This window comes from Heterodontus francisci, chromosome 31, assembly GCF_036365525.1.
Source record: "Heterodontus francisci isolate sHetFra1 chromosome 31, sHetFra1.hap1, whole genome shotgun sequence".
In the NCBI taxonomy this organism is placed as follows: Eukaryota; Metazoa; Chordata; class Chondrichthyes; order Heterodontiformes; family Heterodontidae; genus Heterodontus; species Heterodontus francisci.
This window is the reverse complement of record NC_090401.1, coordinates 52,431,493-52,449,500: the sequence shown is the minus strand read 5'-3', so window position 1 is coordinate 52,449,500 and position 18,008 is coordinate 52,431,493. Positions and strand designations below refer to the sequence as shown.

The window sequence follows — 18,008 nt, the reverse complement described above, 5'->3', positions numbered from 1 at the left end:
AGATGTTCATTAAAATCTACCTTTGTGACCAAGCTTTTGATCATTTGTCCTAATATTTCCTAATCTGGCTTGGTGGCAAATTTAGTTTGATAATGGTTCCTGTGAAGCCCTTGGGACGTTTCACCACACCGAAGGTGCTGCGTAAATGAAAGTTGTTGTATAATGCTGTGTTGTATAATGGTACAATTTTATTGAAAACTGTAAGACAAAAGAATATGAAAGATATATATTCTGAATAATGTGTATTTATATTTTATATAATCTACTCAGGTTCCCGAGACGTCATTTTCTTCGCGTCCGCCATGACGGTGTCGTCATCAGAAGGCGTCCCACTGTTGCCAGAGAAACACAGCCATGGCACTCAGGAGGGTTTGGGGCCTGACACGGGGGGTCGAGACTTGGGAGTTTCTGAGCTGGTTACGGTGTCGGGCTTTCGCCAGTTCAGCAGCAGCTCGGGAACGGTGCGAAGCTCTGGTTTACCACAAGCATGGCGAGCCGCTCCGTGTTATCCAGTAAGGGCAAGTAATTGAGAGAGACGACTTACACTAACTAACACTGCTGGGGACAGAAAGCTGCCAGTCAGTGCAACACGGCCCATAGGCCGCACTGTGGAGCAAGCTGGTAACGCCCATGGCCAAGTTAAACTACCTGCATTCACTCACCAGCAGTAGATTGGTATTTTCGCAACAAAGGGTTGAAGCCGCCGATAGGCGCGTGGTCTTTTTCCCTGTCACATGCGCCCTTGGCTGTAAATGACCCAACCGGCAGGACAGGCACAGCATCGTAGACCAGTGAAAACGTGGGACTAAAGTCTTTGTTTATTTCTCCAAGAGTTGGTTCTTCATATTTCGGATTGGAGTTCAGGAGGCTTATGGAAACTGTCTGGCAGCAAATGTCAAGGGAGGGGGACAGCAATGAAAAAATATGTATAACTAAATTGACGGCCCCTATTAAAAAAAAAAGGCAAGAGTTACAGGACTGCCTTCTTTCTCAATGCAGCATAGCTGGAGTTGGGCGCAAAGCTGAGTTTATAATGCTGCTCCGTAACGTTCAAAACTTAATTGTTTTAGTAGTGTCAGAGAGCCTCGGCTTGCTGTTAATAATAATATTTGATAAACCGGCCTGAGTTCTGCTTTTTACGTACAGAAACCGATGGCGTTGTAACTTGAATTCGCTAGCCCCATGTGACTCCCTTCGAGACTTGTATCGGTAACAAAACTGACCCTTGGAGAGATTTAGATGATGCTTTAAATTAAGAGCATGACATTATATGGAATAAGCTCAGACTCAGTACCAAGAATTCTTAAATTGCATCTGTCCTCATAAAGATAGTTCATTTTCACAGATTCTTTTAAATTAGCTTTTTTATTTTCAACAGAAGAATAAATACTGGACTGGATTGGATTGGTGTTTGTTTTAATTCTTTAACCACAAATTAATTTGAACAGACTTCACTGCAAGTAAAGAATTGTACTTATATAATGCCATATCATGTCTGTCACAATCATCCTAAATTGATTTGCATGCAATTAATTACTTTTTGACATGCAGTTACATCTTCTGTAGGAAAGTAAGATCCCACAAACGACAGTGAGATCAATGTCCAGTTAAATCTATTTCTGATAATGTAGGTTGAATGATGGTCAGTGTGCTGGGAGAATGCACTGGCCTTCAAGTAGTGACGAGGCTCTTTAACATACCTTGCTCAGTACCTTGCTCTATGGCAGCGAGGCCTGGACAATGTATGTCAGCCAAGAGCGACGTCTCAATTCATTCCATCTTCGCTGCCTCCGGAGAATACTTGGCATCAGGTGGCAGAACCGTATCTCCAACACAGAAGTCCTCGAGGCGGCCAACATCCCCAGCTTATACACACTACTGTGTCAGCGGCGCTTGAGATGGCAAATGCGACATGAAATCCTGTGACATTGCTCACAAGTCGTGGGAGTCAGTTGCCAGCGTCCGCTAGAGCTGGCGGGCAGCCATAAAGGCGGGGCTAAAGTGTGGCGAGTCGAAGAGACTTAGTAGTTGGCAGGAAAAAAGACAGAGGCGCAAGGGGAGAGCCAACTGTGTAACAGCCCCGACAAACAAATTTCTCTGCAGCACCTGTGGAAGAGCCTGTCGCTCTAGAATTGGCCTTTATAGCCACTCCAGGCGCTGCTCCACACACCACTGACCACCTCCAGGCGCTTACCCATTGTCTCTCGAGATAAGGAGGCCAAAGAGAGAGAATTACTGCATCAGATAAAATTGGTTTAATATTTCATTCAAAGTATGGTACCTTTAACAATCTGATAGTCTCTTAGTACAAAACTGAAATGTCAATTTAGTTTAGTGCTTGTATCCTGAGGTGGGTTTGAAACCACATTATTGCTCAGAGTTAAAGCATTAAGTTTCATAGTTTAAAATGGCCCTCAACTGAGTGATGGGATGGTGCCTTTCTAAACTTGGTAGATCAAGGTATGAATGGATATCCAGTTCACACCATCTAACATGCTGAGTTCTACTGCGAGAAAAGCTCTATACATGTGTGATTGCATGCTTCTACAAAGCAACAAACTCCAAATTTAAATCAGTCACATTTTAACAGTGAATAAATGACAGGGCAATTCTTTTAACACCCAAAAAATTGAGAAATTAAATTCAAGCTTCCACAGTGGTCTGAAGTACTGTATGATCTGTTAAGGTTGCAAATATACTGCTATTACCCATTTATGTACATCAGTTTACTGCTGCAAATCAATATGATAGTGGCAGTTTAAATCTGGAGACAGGTTCTGCTCCAACTCCAGAATGTAGCTGTGAGACTCCTTTTCCCTTCCAGGCAGTTTCTCAGCACTAGGGCTTTAAGCTGTGTGGTGTATAATTCCAGTGTCATGTGATACTAAGTTTAATGGGCACTCAGTATTAGAACTCCTGGTCACTATAGTAACGTACTGCAGTCTTTTTAATGTTCTGAGAAAGTGGACACTGGCTATCACTCTGAAAACATTAAACATGTGCAGAACATTTTTCTGATTTGCAGCCTGGTGACATGATGGGGGTTTTGGTGGCTGCACTTTATGTTCGTCAACTATTCGTTTCCAATTGATTGCACAGTATCTAACTGCACCCTTAAAGTTCGCAATTGATGGCAAATGGAGTTTAATGCGGAAAAGTGTGAGGTGATTCACCTTGGAAGGCGTAACAGGAATGCAGAGTACTGGGCTAATGGGAAGATTCTTGGTAGTGTAGATGAGCAGAGGGATCTTGGTGTCCAGGTACATAAATCCCTGAAAGTTGCTACCCAGGTTAATAGGGCTGTTAAGAAGGCATATGGTGTGTTAGCTTTTATTAGTAGGGGGATCGAGTTTTGGAGCCACGAGGTCATGCTGCAGCTGTACAAAACTCTGGTGAGGCCGCACCTGGAGTATTGCGTGCAGTTCTGGTCACCGCATTATAGGAAGGATGTGGAAGCTTTGGAAAGGGTGCAGAGGAGATTTACTAGGATGTTGCCTGGTATGGGGGGAAGGTCTTACGAGGAAAGGCTGAGGGACTTGAAGTTGTTTTCGTTGGAGAGAAGGAGGAGGAGAGGTGACTTAATAGAGACATATAAGATAATCAGAGGGTTAGATAGGGTGGATAGTGAGAGTCTTTTTCCTCGGATGGTGATGGCAAACACGAGGGGACATAGCTTTAAGTTGAGGGGTGATAGATATAGGACAGATGTCAGAGGTAGTTTCTTTACTCAGAGAGTAGTAGGGGCGTGGAATGCCCTGCCTGCAACAGTAGTAGACTCGCCAACTTTAAGGGCATTTAAGTGGTCATTGGATAGACATATGGATGAAAATGGAATAGTGTAGGTCAGATGGTTTCACAGGTCGGCGCAACATCGAGGGCCGAAGGGCCTGTACTGTGCTATAATGTTCTAATTATTCTGCAGTCAGTCTGAAGTCAGGGTACTGTCAGACTACCCCTTTGAGGTGATCTCACTTGATCTGCCAAATTGCAGTTAGAGCATGAGCTCTGGGTTTTAATGTGTTCCTGTGATATTACAGCAACAACATGCATTTATTTGGCATATTTAACGTAGTAAAACATCCAGAGGTGACATAGTCTTTGTGCTGCAACAGCACAAAATACATAGTATAAGTGATCCAAAAACCCCATTACATCCAGCCAAAATTTGTAGTACCGTATAACTGAGTCATAAACCAGCTTTTTTTTTCTGGTAATGGGGAAACAGTATTCGATACATATGGCTAGTGAGCAAGACAGTTTCAGGTGAATCGTTGGTCAGAATGACTACACAAATATGTGTAGTCACATATTGTATCTTCAACATCCCATATATTCATTGACTCAATTTAAAACTCCCCTCTGATAATTTAAAGTTCTTTTTCTAACTAGCATCTGGATTCTATAAATTATACTAATACGATGGGCAGAGTGCTGTAGCTCTGTTGACCTAGATTCTGCCCCTTTAAAAGTTTAAATTATTTTTATCTACCACTGGTCTTCATAAGGATATATTTTAAAACATTCTCAAAAATGCTTTTTTCTGAATATTAAGTGGATAATGAAATTTTTATGGAAGTCCAAATAATGAGTTGGTGCCACAATTTCACTTTAGTCTCTTAAAATGAGACTGCACCAAACCATCCAATATTTCCATATCCACCATAATACAGTGAAGAACCTGATGGCGAAGCTTTATACATTTAGATTTTGGGAGATAACTGGACAAAAACATGTCAATGAGCTAATTTACATAACTTTGGAATGCCAATCTAACAAATTCTACATTTTTCATATACTTGGGCCACAGAAGCCTGGTATTTGTGCCTGTCCATAACTCATTAAACCACAAGCTATTCCTTGTAATTATCATGTTCGGGTGATTGCTATTCAAATTAAATTTATAAACCTCTGCTTCTCTAAATGCCTCTCACAGCAGAGCTTTTCCAACAGAGGTGAAGTATTACTCACTGCTGCTGCCAGTAGTTTATGGTTACATTAAGAACTTTGTCGGAAAAGGAGGAGGCGGGTTGATTGCCTAGTTGTACTTGGGAAAGTGTGTGATTTGTGGGGGGAAGGGTGATGGTTCAGGAAGTAATAGTAGTTAATAAATGAGAGAGTGCATTTTCTAGTATTGAGTGTCCGAGGTACTCTTAAATTTAATCCTATTTTTGTCTTGTTCCATGCTGTATGCTTACAAGTTGTTGCTAACTGATAATATCACACATGATTATATTCTACAGCACAGATATGAGAACAATCAATGTGTAGAAGCAATGGTATTCTTCTGAGTCGGTCCATAGGAGCCTCAGATTGTTTATAAAAATCTTATTCCACAACACTAGGCAAATTGAACAATAATGAATGAGCCCACAAGAGACAGCTGTTTGACCTAGTCTGATCGGCAGATAACCCACACTAGAATAGAAGTTGGAACCAAACACTCTTGCTGTGCTATATATTGTACAGAATAATGGGCACAGAAGTTTCTTCTAAAATGGTAACCTAGGTTTTAGATAATTTTATACTGATTTAGATAATCTCCTGTTCTGATTATGCTTCAAGACTTTGTGCCTAGCATGTTATGTCACCGAATGGGTTCAGAAACATGTAACTCTAGTAGCAGTATCCTGACTTCTCACCATAATAGAGTGTAGCCTCTTTCTCCGAACTGTCCTTTAGAATAAATTCAGGGCATATCTCTTCCACACTATTTTTTTCATTAGAGTAAATTTAATATGTGCATGTTTTTGACAATTTCTTTGTGTCTGCTGCTCAACCAGACAAACAGCAAAACTTGAAGTAGAAACAAAAATTGAAAACTCATGGTTCGTTGAATGGGGATGTATTTGTCCATTTAAAATGAATGTACAAGAATGACTTTTTTTTACTGCTCATAGGGTGGAAATATTTCCTGTTTTGGACATCCATTGTTCAAGTGATGTGCCCCCAATTCAGATATAGTATGTTCAAGCGCAGGGTAAAGCTCTCCTTGCTCTGCTTTAACAGCATATGTGTATGGTGCCTCAGAAGGTTTGACAGAGACATGACTTGGGTCCCATCAGCCTGGCCTAGTGTCAGTTCTAAGAATCAAAGGTGAGAGTGTAGAATACCATCACACCATTGAGTCATCTGCAGATAATCACTTCAAGGAAAAATAATATGTTGAAATCTGTTGCTTTCATTTAAAAAAAAGGTATTCTTGTGCTTTGTGAAATCTCATTACTGTAATGGGTATATACAATGGAATCTTATGTATAGATTACCAAGAAATCTATCAAGAGGCTAATTCACGCAAGATTATCGAATGTATATGTTTCACAAGTCATATATATTCAGCGATATCAAGTGAAGTCAATCTGTTTATCGATTAGGCTTTTTTTGGTTACAGTCTCCAGGTTCCATTTAAATGTCAGTATGCACTTCATGAGAAAATAAATTTTAAAAACCTGGATTGTCTGTTTTAATCCTGACTTATTAAATAATTTGTCCAGTCTGGAATTATGATTTCTCAATAAATCAATATTTCTGTATTCAGTAAAATGCTCTGTTCTTTTATTGCAGGCTTGAGACCCTCGAGCCTCCTCAGCTTGGTGATTCTGATATCAGGGTCCAAATGTTAGCAGCACCCATCAATCCATCAGATATGAACATGGTGCAAGGTAATATGGTGCATTGTTTCTGAGCTTGAGTGATTTCGACAACACACTTGAATTAATTGTGATTTACTAACTACATTTTCTGCATTCAGTAAATTGCAATTATCTGCAACTCTAGATTGACTTTAAAGCGTTGAGAAAGAATATTGGTGCTGAACCTTAAAAAGGAAGTGCTGGAAATGTATAGTGGGATCTGACAGTATCTGAAAAAGAAAGATCACTCAATACTCCAAAATGTTAACCTATCTTTCTTCTCTGTTACTAACAGACCCTTGTGTAGTTTAGCTTTTTCTGGTTTTATTTCAGATTTCCTGCATTTGTGTTCTTTCTTTGTAGCTCATCTAGAAGCAAGACATATTGCTCAAGTTGCTGGAAGAAGTTCTAATTGATTTGTAGCTAAGTGCCTGTACACAAAGTTGGTTGTATTTTAATCCTTCAGTCTCATAAGCAAAATATGCAAATTGTATTGACCATTACCCTTCTGTTGCGTGAAATAATTGGGAAAAAAGTCAGAATTCAGCTACACTATATTCAAGATTAGTGAAAAGTCCAAGGTTATATAGAAACTTAAACAAAAGTAGTAAAATTTGACATCCACTTGCAGTTTGCCCTAACGTTGGCCTTGATAGGAGTTTAAAAGGTGTATGAATTTATGACAGTTTTCCTTAACTTGTAAAGAAGTGTTCTGTTCTAACATTTCTACATCAGTGCAACTGACGTCAGGAGTTATCTACCAGGTAAACAAATTTAGATCTGCACCTTGCCATAACATAGTTTAAAAAAAAATGTCCAATGCCTTGCACTACTGTACTGTCCAGTACAGATTTTAAAGAAATTTAAACTGAATGATGACTAATTACAATAAAATTAATGTTATTTGTATTCCAACATAGTTCAAAGAAATGGAGCCAAATGCATCTGCTTGCTTTCAACTTGACATGATTCAGGAAAATGCTTTTGGACCCGTATTTTTAAGTAAACTATTAGTTTAAAGTCTAGAAGTCAATCCAAATTTATTAAGAGGATTATATGACCTCTGACTTCAGTGCTTAAATTGAAAGAGAAATAGACCTGACAATTTCCTCACCTTAAAATGTCCAAATCAAAGTCCATAATCCTCTTAATGAATTTATATTGAAGATTGCTTGCTGGTGCTATACAGGCCATTAACCTTAGCACTCCTGACGGGGGGGGGGTGGGGTTGGGGGGAAATGCAATCAAGGATTCTCTTTGTTACTTAAATCCAGTGACCGTCACCACCACCACCCACCAGCCCCCACTACCCCGCAAGCTGGAAAGTGCGTGCATGTGTGTGGGTGTATGCAGACATTGGGTGAGGGCAAGGCTGCTGGAAGGAGTGAATAGCTTCTTAACACTCACTCTCCAGACTCAAATGTGAAGAATGGCCACTTGCATAAGATGCTAGGAAGCGGCAAGCTTCTGTTTAACAGTATCCAGCAAAAGTCAGCACTTCTGGGAAAAGAGGAACAGAGGAAAATATGATTTGGATTAACCAAATAATTTTGAACAGTTTTTAATTAATCAAAAACAAATTTCAAAAGTTCAAGTGTTAAATCTGAACAGTATTCTTTATAAATGCATTTGATGCTTTTTTATACAAAAAATAAATTCAGTAACGTTCCCAGAGAAACGCTGATTCTGTCTCGGAATAATTTTCTGTAATTTGTCCCAAAGGTATTTGCAAGTGTTAAGATCTTGTGCTTACAGTTGTTAATGGCATATTTCTGCGTTCCTAGCACTTGAAATGTGCTTTATGCACAATGAAATGTCACAGACTGCTCATATACATTTTGTTAGGCACCAAAGTCCACCGCTGGGTGGAGCGCTACCTGGAACTGTACTCCAGAGAAAATGTTGTCACTGAGACCACCCACAATGCAGCCCAGTCCCTGCCAGTCATGGATGAGCTGGACGTACAGCCAACAAAAGCGGAACTCAGTGATGCCATTGATTCTCTAGCCAGTGGAAAAGCCCCTGAGAAGGATGGCATTACCTCTGAAATAATCAAGAGTGCCAAGCCTGCTATACTTTCAGCACTCTACGAACTGCTTTGCCTGTGCTGGGACAAGGGAGCAGTACCACAGGACATGCGCGATGCCAATATCATCACCCTCTATAAGAACAAGGGTGACCGCGGTGACTGCAACAACTACTGTGGAATCTCCCTGCTCAGCATAGTGGGGAAAGTCTTCGCTCGAGTTGCTCTAAACAGGCTGCAGAAGCTGGCTGAGCATGTCTACCCTGAGGCACAGTGTGGCTTTCGAGCAGAGAAGTCCACCATTGACATACTGTTCTCCCTTTGCCAGCTACAGGAGAAATGCCGCGAACAACAGATGCCCCTCTACTTTGCTTTCATAGATCTCACCAAAGCCTTTGACCTCGTCAGCAGATGTGGTCTCTTCAGACTACTAGCAAAGATCATATGTCCACCAAAACTACTAAGTATCATCACCTCATTCTATGACAATATGAAAGGCACAATTCAGCATAGTGGCGCCTCATCAGACCCCTTTCCTATCCTGAGTGGCGTGAAATAGGGCTGTGTTCTAACACCTACACTGTTTGGGATCTTCTTCCTGCTGCTGTCACATGCGTTCAAGTCTTCAGAAGAAGAAATTTTCATCCACACAAGATCAGGGGGCAGGTTGTTCAACCTTGCCCGTCTAAGAGCGAAGACCAAAGTACAGAAAGTCCTCCTCAGGGAACTCCTCTTTGCTGACGATGCTACATTAATATCTCACACTGAAGAGTGTCTGCAGAGACCCATCGACAGGATTGCGTCTGCCTGCAATGAATTTGGCCTAACCATCAGCCTCAAGAAAACTAACATCATGGGACAGGATGTCAGAAATGCTCCATCCATCAATATCGGCGACAAAGCTCTGGAAGTGGTTCAAGAGTTCACCTACCTAGGCTCAACTATCACCAGTAACCCGTCTCTCGATGCAGAACTCAACAAGCGCATGGGAAAGGCTTCCACTGCTATGTCCAGACTGGCCAAGAGAGTGTGGGAAAATGGCACATTGACACGGAACACAAAAGTCTGAGTGTATCAAGCCTGTGTCCTCAGTACCTTGCTCTATGTCAGCGAGGCCTGGACAACGTATGTCAGCCAAGAGCGACATCTCAATTCATTCCATCTTCACTGCCTCCGGAGAATCCTTGGCATCAGGTGGCAGGACCGTATCTCCGGCACAGAAGTCGTCGAGGAGACCAACATCACCAGCATATACACCCTACTGAGCCAGCGGCGCTTGAGGTGGCTTGACCATGTGAGCTGCATGGAAGATGGCAGGATTCCCAAGGACACATTGTACAGCAAGCTCGTCACTGGTATCAGACCCACTGGCCGTCCCTGCCCCCGCTTTAAAGACGTCTGCAAACATTACATGAAGTCCTGTGACATTGATCACAAGTCGTGGGAGTCAGTTGCCAGTGATCGCCAGAGCTGGTGGGCAGCCATAAAGGTGGGGCTAAAGTGTGGCGAGTCGAAGAGACTTAGCAGTTGGCAGGAAAAAAGACAGAAGTGCAAGGGCTAACTGTGTAATTGCTCCGACAACCAATTTTATCTGCAGCATCTGTGGAAGAGTCTGGCACTCTAGAATTGGCCTTTATAGCCACTCCAGGCACTCCTTCACAAACCACTGACCACATCCAGGCGCTTACCCATTGTCTCTCGAGACAAGGTGGCCAAAGAAGAAGAAGGAGTAAGTCAGTCAGTACTTCACTTTACTGTTGAAAGGTTCAATGACTTGGCATCTGAGGAACTTTCCAAATGGAAAAGCAATATGTTGAAAGTGCTTCCAATTTATAGTACTTCCCCTTTCTCCTTCCCTTCCCCCCCCCACAACAGAATCTCCTGTTTGTCTTGCCTGTATGAAGACATTCCAAATATGGATGTTCTTGGCCTTGGAGGGAGTGCAGTGTCCTGTCATATTGGGTCTCTTCACTGGGAACTGCACTGCTGAGGTCTCACAAGGGTCCATAACTGCTGACCTTTCAGTTTGATTTTAGCAAGTTCAAATGGCAGGCACTTTTTCAGGAATTTACACTTGACCTCAGAAACTGCCCTGAAATGCATCAAAACTGAGTCTTCATTTTCACACTAATCGTTCATGTTTCCTGTCAAAGCAAGTCTACCAATTTAATGCTGACTTATGAACTGTTTTGCCCTGTGGACTTGACGGAGGACCGTTCATTTTACTTAGAACTGTTACATCCATTAGAAAAAGAGAGAGAAGAGACCATCATCCCAGCAATGTGGAGTGGATTTGAACCCATGTTCCATAGGTGAAAATGCAGTGTCGCAACCTACTTATCCTCTTGATTTTTAAAAAATTTTATTCACGGAATGTGGGCATCGCTGACAAGACCAGCATTTGCTGCCCATCCATAATTGCTCCTGAGAAGATTGTGGTGTGCCACGTTCTTGACAACTGAATGACTAGCTAGGCCATTTCAGAGGGCAGTTAAGAGTCATCCACAATGGGTGGCGCAGTGGTTAGCACCGCAGCCTCACAGCTCCAGGGAGCCGGGTTCGATTCCGGGTACTGCCTGTGTGGAGTTTGCAAGTTCTCCCTGTGTCTGCGTGGGTTTTCTCCGGGTGCTCCGGTTTCCTCCCACAAGCCAAAAGACTTGCAGGTTGATAGGTAAATTGGCCATTATAAATTGTCACTAGTATAGGTAGGTGGTAGGGACAGGTGGGGATGTTTGGTAGGAATATGGGATTAGTGTAGGATTAGTATAAATGGGTGGTTGATGTTCGGCACAGACTCGGTGGGCCGAAGGGCCTGTTTCAGTGCTGTATCTCTAATCTAATCTAATCTAATGCTGGTGGGTCTGGAGTCATATATAGGCCAGACTGGGTAAGGACAGCAAATTTTCTTCCTTAAAGGACATTAGTGAACCAGATGGGGTTTTATGACAAGCCAGTAGTTACATGGTCACCGTTATTGATACTAGCTTTTTCAATTCCAAATTTATTTAATTAACTGAATTTAAATTCCCCAGCTGCCATGGTGGTATTTGATCTTGTGTCTCTGGATCAGTGGGACAGGCCTCTGGATTACTGGTCCAGTAACATAACTACTATGTCTATGTTTCCTTGATTAATGAAATAAAAACCAAAGCAAAAAGATAAACCTTTTTTTTTTTACCATAGCTTAAGGCTCACCTTTCAGTCACAAAGCAGAAAGTGACTCACTTTATCTTTGTTTGTATTATAATACAGCCTGGCAGGCTGAGCAGTTAACAAAATATTACGAAAGGTTGAGTGCAGTCTTCTCACACTTTGCATTATGTGACTGTCTTTTTGCAGGTACTTACCCCATTCTTCCTGATCTTCCAGCAGTTGGAGGAAATGAGGGAGTAGGACAAGTTCTGGCTGTAGGCAGTAAAGTAACTAATCTGAAGCCAGGAGACTGGGTGATACCATCTGATACCGGTCTGGGTAAGTTTCTGTATTCAGCTTCATTTCAAAATTGATGTAGCAAACAAGGAATAGGATCAAATGGTGTGCTGCCATGGTTTATTGTCGTTGAAGCTACAAACATAAAATTGGTCACTCTATTTCCTGTCTGTGATTTGCAACTTGATGCATATCTTTAGCTTATTGAAATATGGTAGAGGGTTAGTTTTAAAAACCCTGGTATCATTTACCACTCAAAATGGTAACTATCAAATAACAGCCTGACTTGTACACTGCCCCAGTTAACGCAAATATTTTTTTTGCTTGGAAAAAAATGAAATTCTGTGGGAGTTCAAATAAAGCAACTTTAATAAAACAGAAGAGGGGGGTGTTTCTTTTTGTTGCCAAGTTTGAATTTGAATTCACCAGGAGAACTCCCTGACCTTCAAAATGGTGATATAGGCTTTTCAATATCCACCTGAACTGAGGAGATATAATTTGGTTAACAACTCTGTACTACAGAGTTTAAAATCTCTGCCATTGCAGCATTCCATTAGTTAAATCCATGCTCTAATCTTTCAAATGGAGACGTACAGCATAGAAACAGGCCCTTTGACCCATCGTGTCCATGCCGACCATAATGCCTATCTATACGAATCCCATCTGCCTGCATTAATTCCTTTATGCCTTGCTCATTCAAGTACCTGAATAGTTTCACACTATTAATAAACTGTCATTTGAAGCTGTGATACTGAATTGAATAAAGTTTGATACGGTAGAAATCCTACCCAGTGTTAATTATAAGATATGCCAATATGGAATAGATAACTTGCCCTCTTTCAAGAAATAGCCGGTGTTGCACAAAGCAAATCGTCCCACTGTTTTGAACAAAGCATCCTGTGCACTTAAGTATATGTGATCCTTATTCCCCCAACAAGCTGACCTTCCCCTTCAGACCAGGTCTTCATTTAGAATCCACCTGGCTTGTCCCATAAGCTTAGTTGGGGAAGAACTATTGGATATAGGAGCATTCAGAAGATTATCTGATTGATGCCTGTAAATATGGATATTTGAATTCAAACCAAAACAAATAAAAATTGGTTTAGTCTGTATCACGTGTAACAAGTATTAATTTCTTCCGTCCTGATTCAAATTCAATTACATAGAATCTTACAGAAACAGACCATTCGCCCAACAGTTCTATGCCAGTGTTTATGCTCCACACAAGTTTCCTCCCGCCTTACTTCCTCTAACTCTATCAACCTATCCTTCTCATTCCTTTCTCCCTCATTTACTTATCTAGCTTCCTCTTAAATGCAATTGACTAATGTAAAATGTGGCTTTAAATAGGGTAGTGTTGATACCCTATATAAATGGGTGGTTGTTGGTCGGCATAGACTCGGTGGGCCGAAGGGCCTCTTTCAGTGCTGTATTTCTAAATAAATAAACAAAAAATTGAACCTGCCTCTACCACGTTGTATTTTGTTCCAGATGGTGGTGAGCAGTATTTTTAAAAATGTATAAGCATGCAAAGGCTGTTTAAAGAGTTAAGTATCCCATAATTTTATTCCATTAATTTACTTTCTCTTTGACAATGGTATCTGTGAACATGTATCATTGGATATTTAAATAGTGAATTGCTTTAACTTATGTTAATTGTTTTAGAAAAATATTCATGAGTGATGTGAATATTTATGCAGGGGGTTCTGAAGCCAGATTAACACTTTGAGTACAGAATTCCCTTTACAGCTCAGAGTTTTGGTACATCTTGCCTGTAGAAGAAGTAGGAATAAACACTTAGAATATATCTGCCTGAGGAGGGAGCTAAGTTAGAAGGTACAGTACCAATTCAAATTGACATGCTAAAATTGTCTTTCTGTGAACTAGGAGGTCTCAATCAATTTTTCATGAGCTTGGATCTAGAGCAGAAAAATGCACACAGATTGGCTTAAATTTGGCACTCATTCTTTGAGTAGCTGGTGTTAATCCGATGCATTGGTGGGTGCTTTGGGTTTCAAGCACCATTTTGAGCCAGAGTCAATGCATCCTTCTCAGAATTGCAAAATTGTTACAGCATAGAAGGAGGCCATTCGACCCATCGTGTCCGCACTGGTTCTCTGAAAGAGCAGCTACTTCAATTTCATTCCCCAGCTTTCTCCTCATAGCCATGCACGTTCATCCTTTTCATATAACTGTCTAATTCCCTTTTGAATGCTTCAATTCATGGAGTGGCGAAGTGGTTAGCACTGCAGCCTCACAGCTCCAGCGACCCGGGTTCAGTTCTGGGTACTGCCTGTGAGGAGTTTGCAAGTTCTCCCTGTGACCGCGTGGGTTTCCGCCGGTGCTCCGGTTTCCTCCCACAGCCAAAGACTTGCAGGTTGATAGGTAAATTGGTAATTGTAAATTGCCCCTAGTGTAGGTAGGCGAATGGTGGGGATGTGGCAGGGAATATGGGATTAATGTAGGATTAGTATAAATGGGTGGTTGTTGGTCGGCACAGACTCTGGGCCGAAGGGCCTGTTTCAGTGCTGTATCTCTAAATAAATAAATAATTGAACCTGCCTCTACCACGTTCTCAGGCAGTGCATTCCAGACCTTAACCACTCGCTGCGTGAAAAAGTTTTTCCTCATATCACTTTTGCTTCTCTTACCAAATATTCGATCCTTTCATGAGCGGGAACAGTTTCTCTCCATCTAGGGCGGCACAGTGGCGCAGTGGTTAGCACCGCAGCCTCACAGCTCCAGGGACCCAGGTTCGATTCCGGGTACTGCCTGTGTGGAGTTTGCAAGTTCTCCCTGTGTCTGCGTGGGTTTTCTCCGGGTGCTCCGGTTTCCTCCCACAAGCCAAAAGACTTGCAGGTTGATAGGTAAATTGGCCATTATAAATTGTCACTAGTATAGGTAGGTGGTAGGGAAATATAGGGACAGGTGGGGATGTTTGGTAGAAATATGGGATTAGTGTAGGATTAGTATAAATGGGTGGTTGATGTTCGGCACAGACTCGGTGGGCCGAAGGGCCTGTTTCAGTGCTGTATCTCTAATCTAATCTAATCTAATCTACTCTGTCCAACGCCTCATGATTTTGAATACCTCTATCAAATCACCTGTTCGGCCTTCTCTTCTCTAAGGAAAACAGTCCTAACCTGTCCAATCTGTCTTCATAACTGAAATTCCTCAACCCTGGAACCATTCTCATAAATCTTTTCTGTACTCTCTGCAATGCCCTCACGTCTTTCCTCAAGTACGGTGCCCAGAATTGGATGCGTTACTCCAGCTGAGGCTGAACTAGTGTCTTATACAAGTTCAACATAACTGCCTTGCTCTTGTACTATATGCCCCTAGTAATAAAGCCTGGGATACTGTATGCTTTATTAACTGCTCTCTCAACCTTTCCTGCCACCTTCAATGACTTATGCACATATACACTTAGGTCCCTCTGCTCCTGCACCCACTTTAGAATTGTACCCTTTATTCTGTATTATTTCTCCATGTTCTTCCTACCAAAATCCTTTTTCTACAAGTCCTACCCAGCTTATACTTGACCCAGAAATGCTTGATATTAACACTTAAAATGTTCAGATGTGCTGACACCTCACCTTTTCCAGACAACAAAAAAAAGCCTTTAAGAAACAAAAATAGGCAGTAGAGAAAGATTAATTGTAGACACAATAGCAATTCATTTAGAAACTTTCACAGTTCAATTTTAGTCTCTGTGTTTAAAGTGTGTTATTTTAACAGGAACCTGGAGAATAGAAGCAGTGGGAAATATGAATGGTTTTGTTAAAGTTCCACAGAGCATCCCTCTTCTCTGTGCAGCAACCTTGGGTGTCAATCCATGTACCGCCTATAGGATGTTGTATGACTTTGAGACATTGAAGCCTGGTATGTATCTATTCAGTTCTAGACCATCAGTCTATCGTGATAATGATGCATCATTTAGGGATCCTTCTTCTGGCTGCCCATGAATTCTGATATTTTTAATTGTCGTGCAACCGATTCTTTAAATGTGTGTATTGCTATTCAGAAGTAGCTTTGAAGGAATGCTTTAGCATGGGGCCTTAACCTCAAGTTGTTCTTGTGGAAAATACATGCCTACATCCCATTACAAATAAATTACTAAAAGCAGGGAGGAAGGAAGTGTATGCTGGTAACTAAAGCTGAACGAAGATGTGATGTATTTAGTGGCTGGTCTTAGAAAAGTAGCAAAGATGACATGTCAATTTAAGAACCTCGCTACTTGATGATCCCTGCTGGAAATTGTGCATGTATGGACTTTGGCAAGGATAGGACTGCACTTAGCTATGATATAGTCCACGGATGAGGTGCTCACTGATGATCGCTGTCACACAAAAAGAATGGCTACTTGGACAAGGTTCGAATGAAACTGGAACCCAACGGGAATCGGCATCTACGGAGAAGAAGGGAGGAAACATATGTTTTGAAAACGGAACTGTATTTCACATACGTTCTTAACCTGCAGCATTTCCTTAGAAAATAAAACTTTTTAGCATCAAAACCAATTCTTTTGCTGAAAAAGCATTAACAAGAAAGTGATTGCTGATGCATAATGTTGATGAAAAACTTAATTGCTGCAGGGACTGTGGTTACTTTAGCTTATTTAAATTTTAAGTTACATGTACAGAAGGTTTCTATATGAATGCACATCAATACATCAAGCTTGAGAGGAGATGGCTGTGCATCAACATACTTTAACTGCTCCTGGTACCTCTCGTGTATCCATAAAGTCAGTTGCACCCAGCGCACCATATTTGGTTAATTGAGCGTTTTTCTTTTGAAGTTTTTGTTCAGTGATTTACGTGAACTCTCTCAAGGTTATTGTACCCTGCTGTCCCTTACTGCTGGTCCCAGTTTGATTGCTTTTATTAATTTTTCCCTGTCAGTCCCACAGTGGTTTGTGGCATGAGGCCCAGTCATTATCACTGAGAAATTATTAGACTGAAGTAACTTAATAAATCGTGGTTGGTGAGACTTTGAGCGATGAGAGCAATGAGCTGAGTTATCATCTGTAAGAACTGCAAGACATGATAAAAGGGAGCAATAGTGAGAACACGTAAGGTGAGTGCAATCAGTGACAAATTGAGTCAAATGCAGTCTTATTAAATATTCCTCTGTAAAGCCACTTAACCACGAACTTGATCTACATTGGCTTGTACAAAATAATTCTTGGATTATATTGACGTTTTGTATGATGTATAATCTTGTCGAAGATTATCATTGAAGCATCACTCAGAATTAGTTATGTTGGGCGCCTTTTGGTGGTGAAATTTCCTTCTTAGTCTCAAGAAAGCTCAATGATCCATTGAGCCATAGTGTTGGCGTGAGGACATTTAGTTTTACAAGTTTTCCTGATACATGGAGGGTCAGAAAGATTACTTATACATTCTGTTAGGAAGTCTTTGTGTGGAAACTGAGTTCTGTACGGCTTGTGTTCGTCTATTTGAGACGGTCCCTGATTTGGGGCTGGGGTATCGAGGTTGGAAGTCAAACCCAGATTAGACAAACAGTCCTGTGATTGAATACATACAGTTGTTTTTTGACCAAGGACATGTGACTGAGAGGTTAAGTTTCAGTTTCAAGAAAACTCCACAGAGTGTTGGAGCCAGCTAAAAGATCTGGGTGTGTTTTTAAAAGAAGGCTTTCAGAATTGTGAAGTTCTGCAGTGATTGTTTAAAGAAGCCTGGACAGAGGGCTGACCATTGGATGTCCATGATTCTGCACAGTCAGGACAGTGGTATGAAGGCCAAGGTGGTTCGAGAGGCAACAAGACCGACCTATTAATAGGAAGATGACGTCGCACTATCGATGGGACATCATACTTCCATATCTGCATTCTGGAGGACTGGACTTGAAAAACTACCTGAGGACGATCCTGATCTTGTACTGTGGAACCGTTGAGTGCCATT

The 18,008-nt window shown here is 41.4% G+C and overlaps 1 protein-coding gene across 3 annotated transcripts in view; it reads left to right on the top strand.

The window, feature by feature from the left end:
• The first annotated feature begins 306 nt into the window (after positions 1–306).
• Positions 307–18,008, top strand: part of mecr (mitochondrial trans-2-enoyl-CoA reductase) — an 84,504-nt gene continuing 66,802 nt past the window's right edge. For 2 of the 3 annotated variants that reach the window (XM_068011602.1, XM_068011603.1), the window contains exons 1-4: positions 307–512; positions 6,562–6,659; positions 11,995–12,126; positions 15,823–15,966. In XM_068011602.1, coding sequence (XP_067867703.1) covers positions 355–512; positions 6,562–6,659; positions 11,995–12,126; positions 15,823–15,966 — 532 coding nt within the window. In that variant the 5' untranslated portion in view covers positions 307–354. The remainder of the gene's footprint in view (positions 513–6,561; positions 6,660–11,994; positions 12,127–15,822; positions 15,967–18,008) is intronic. The other variant, XM_068011604.1, reaches the window with a different exon arrangement.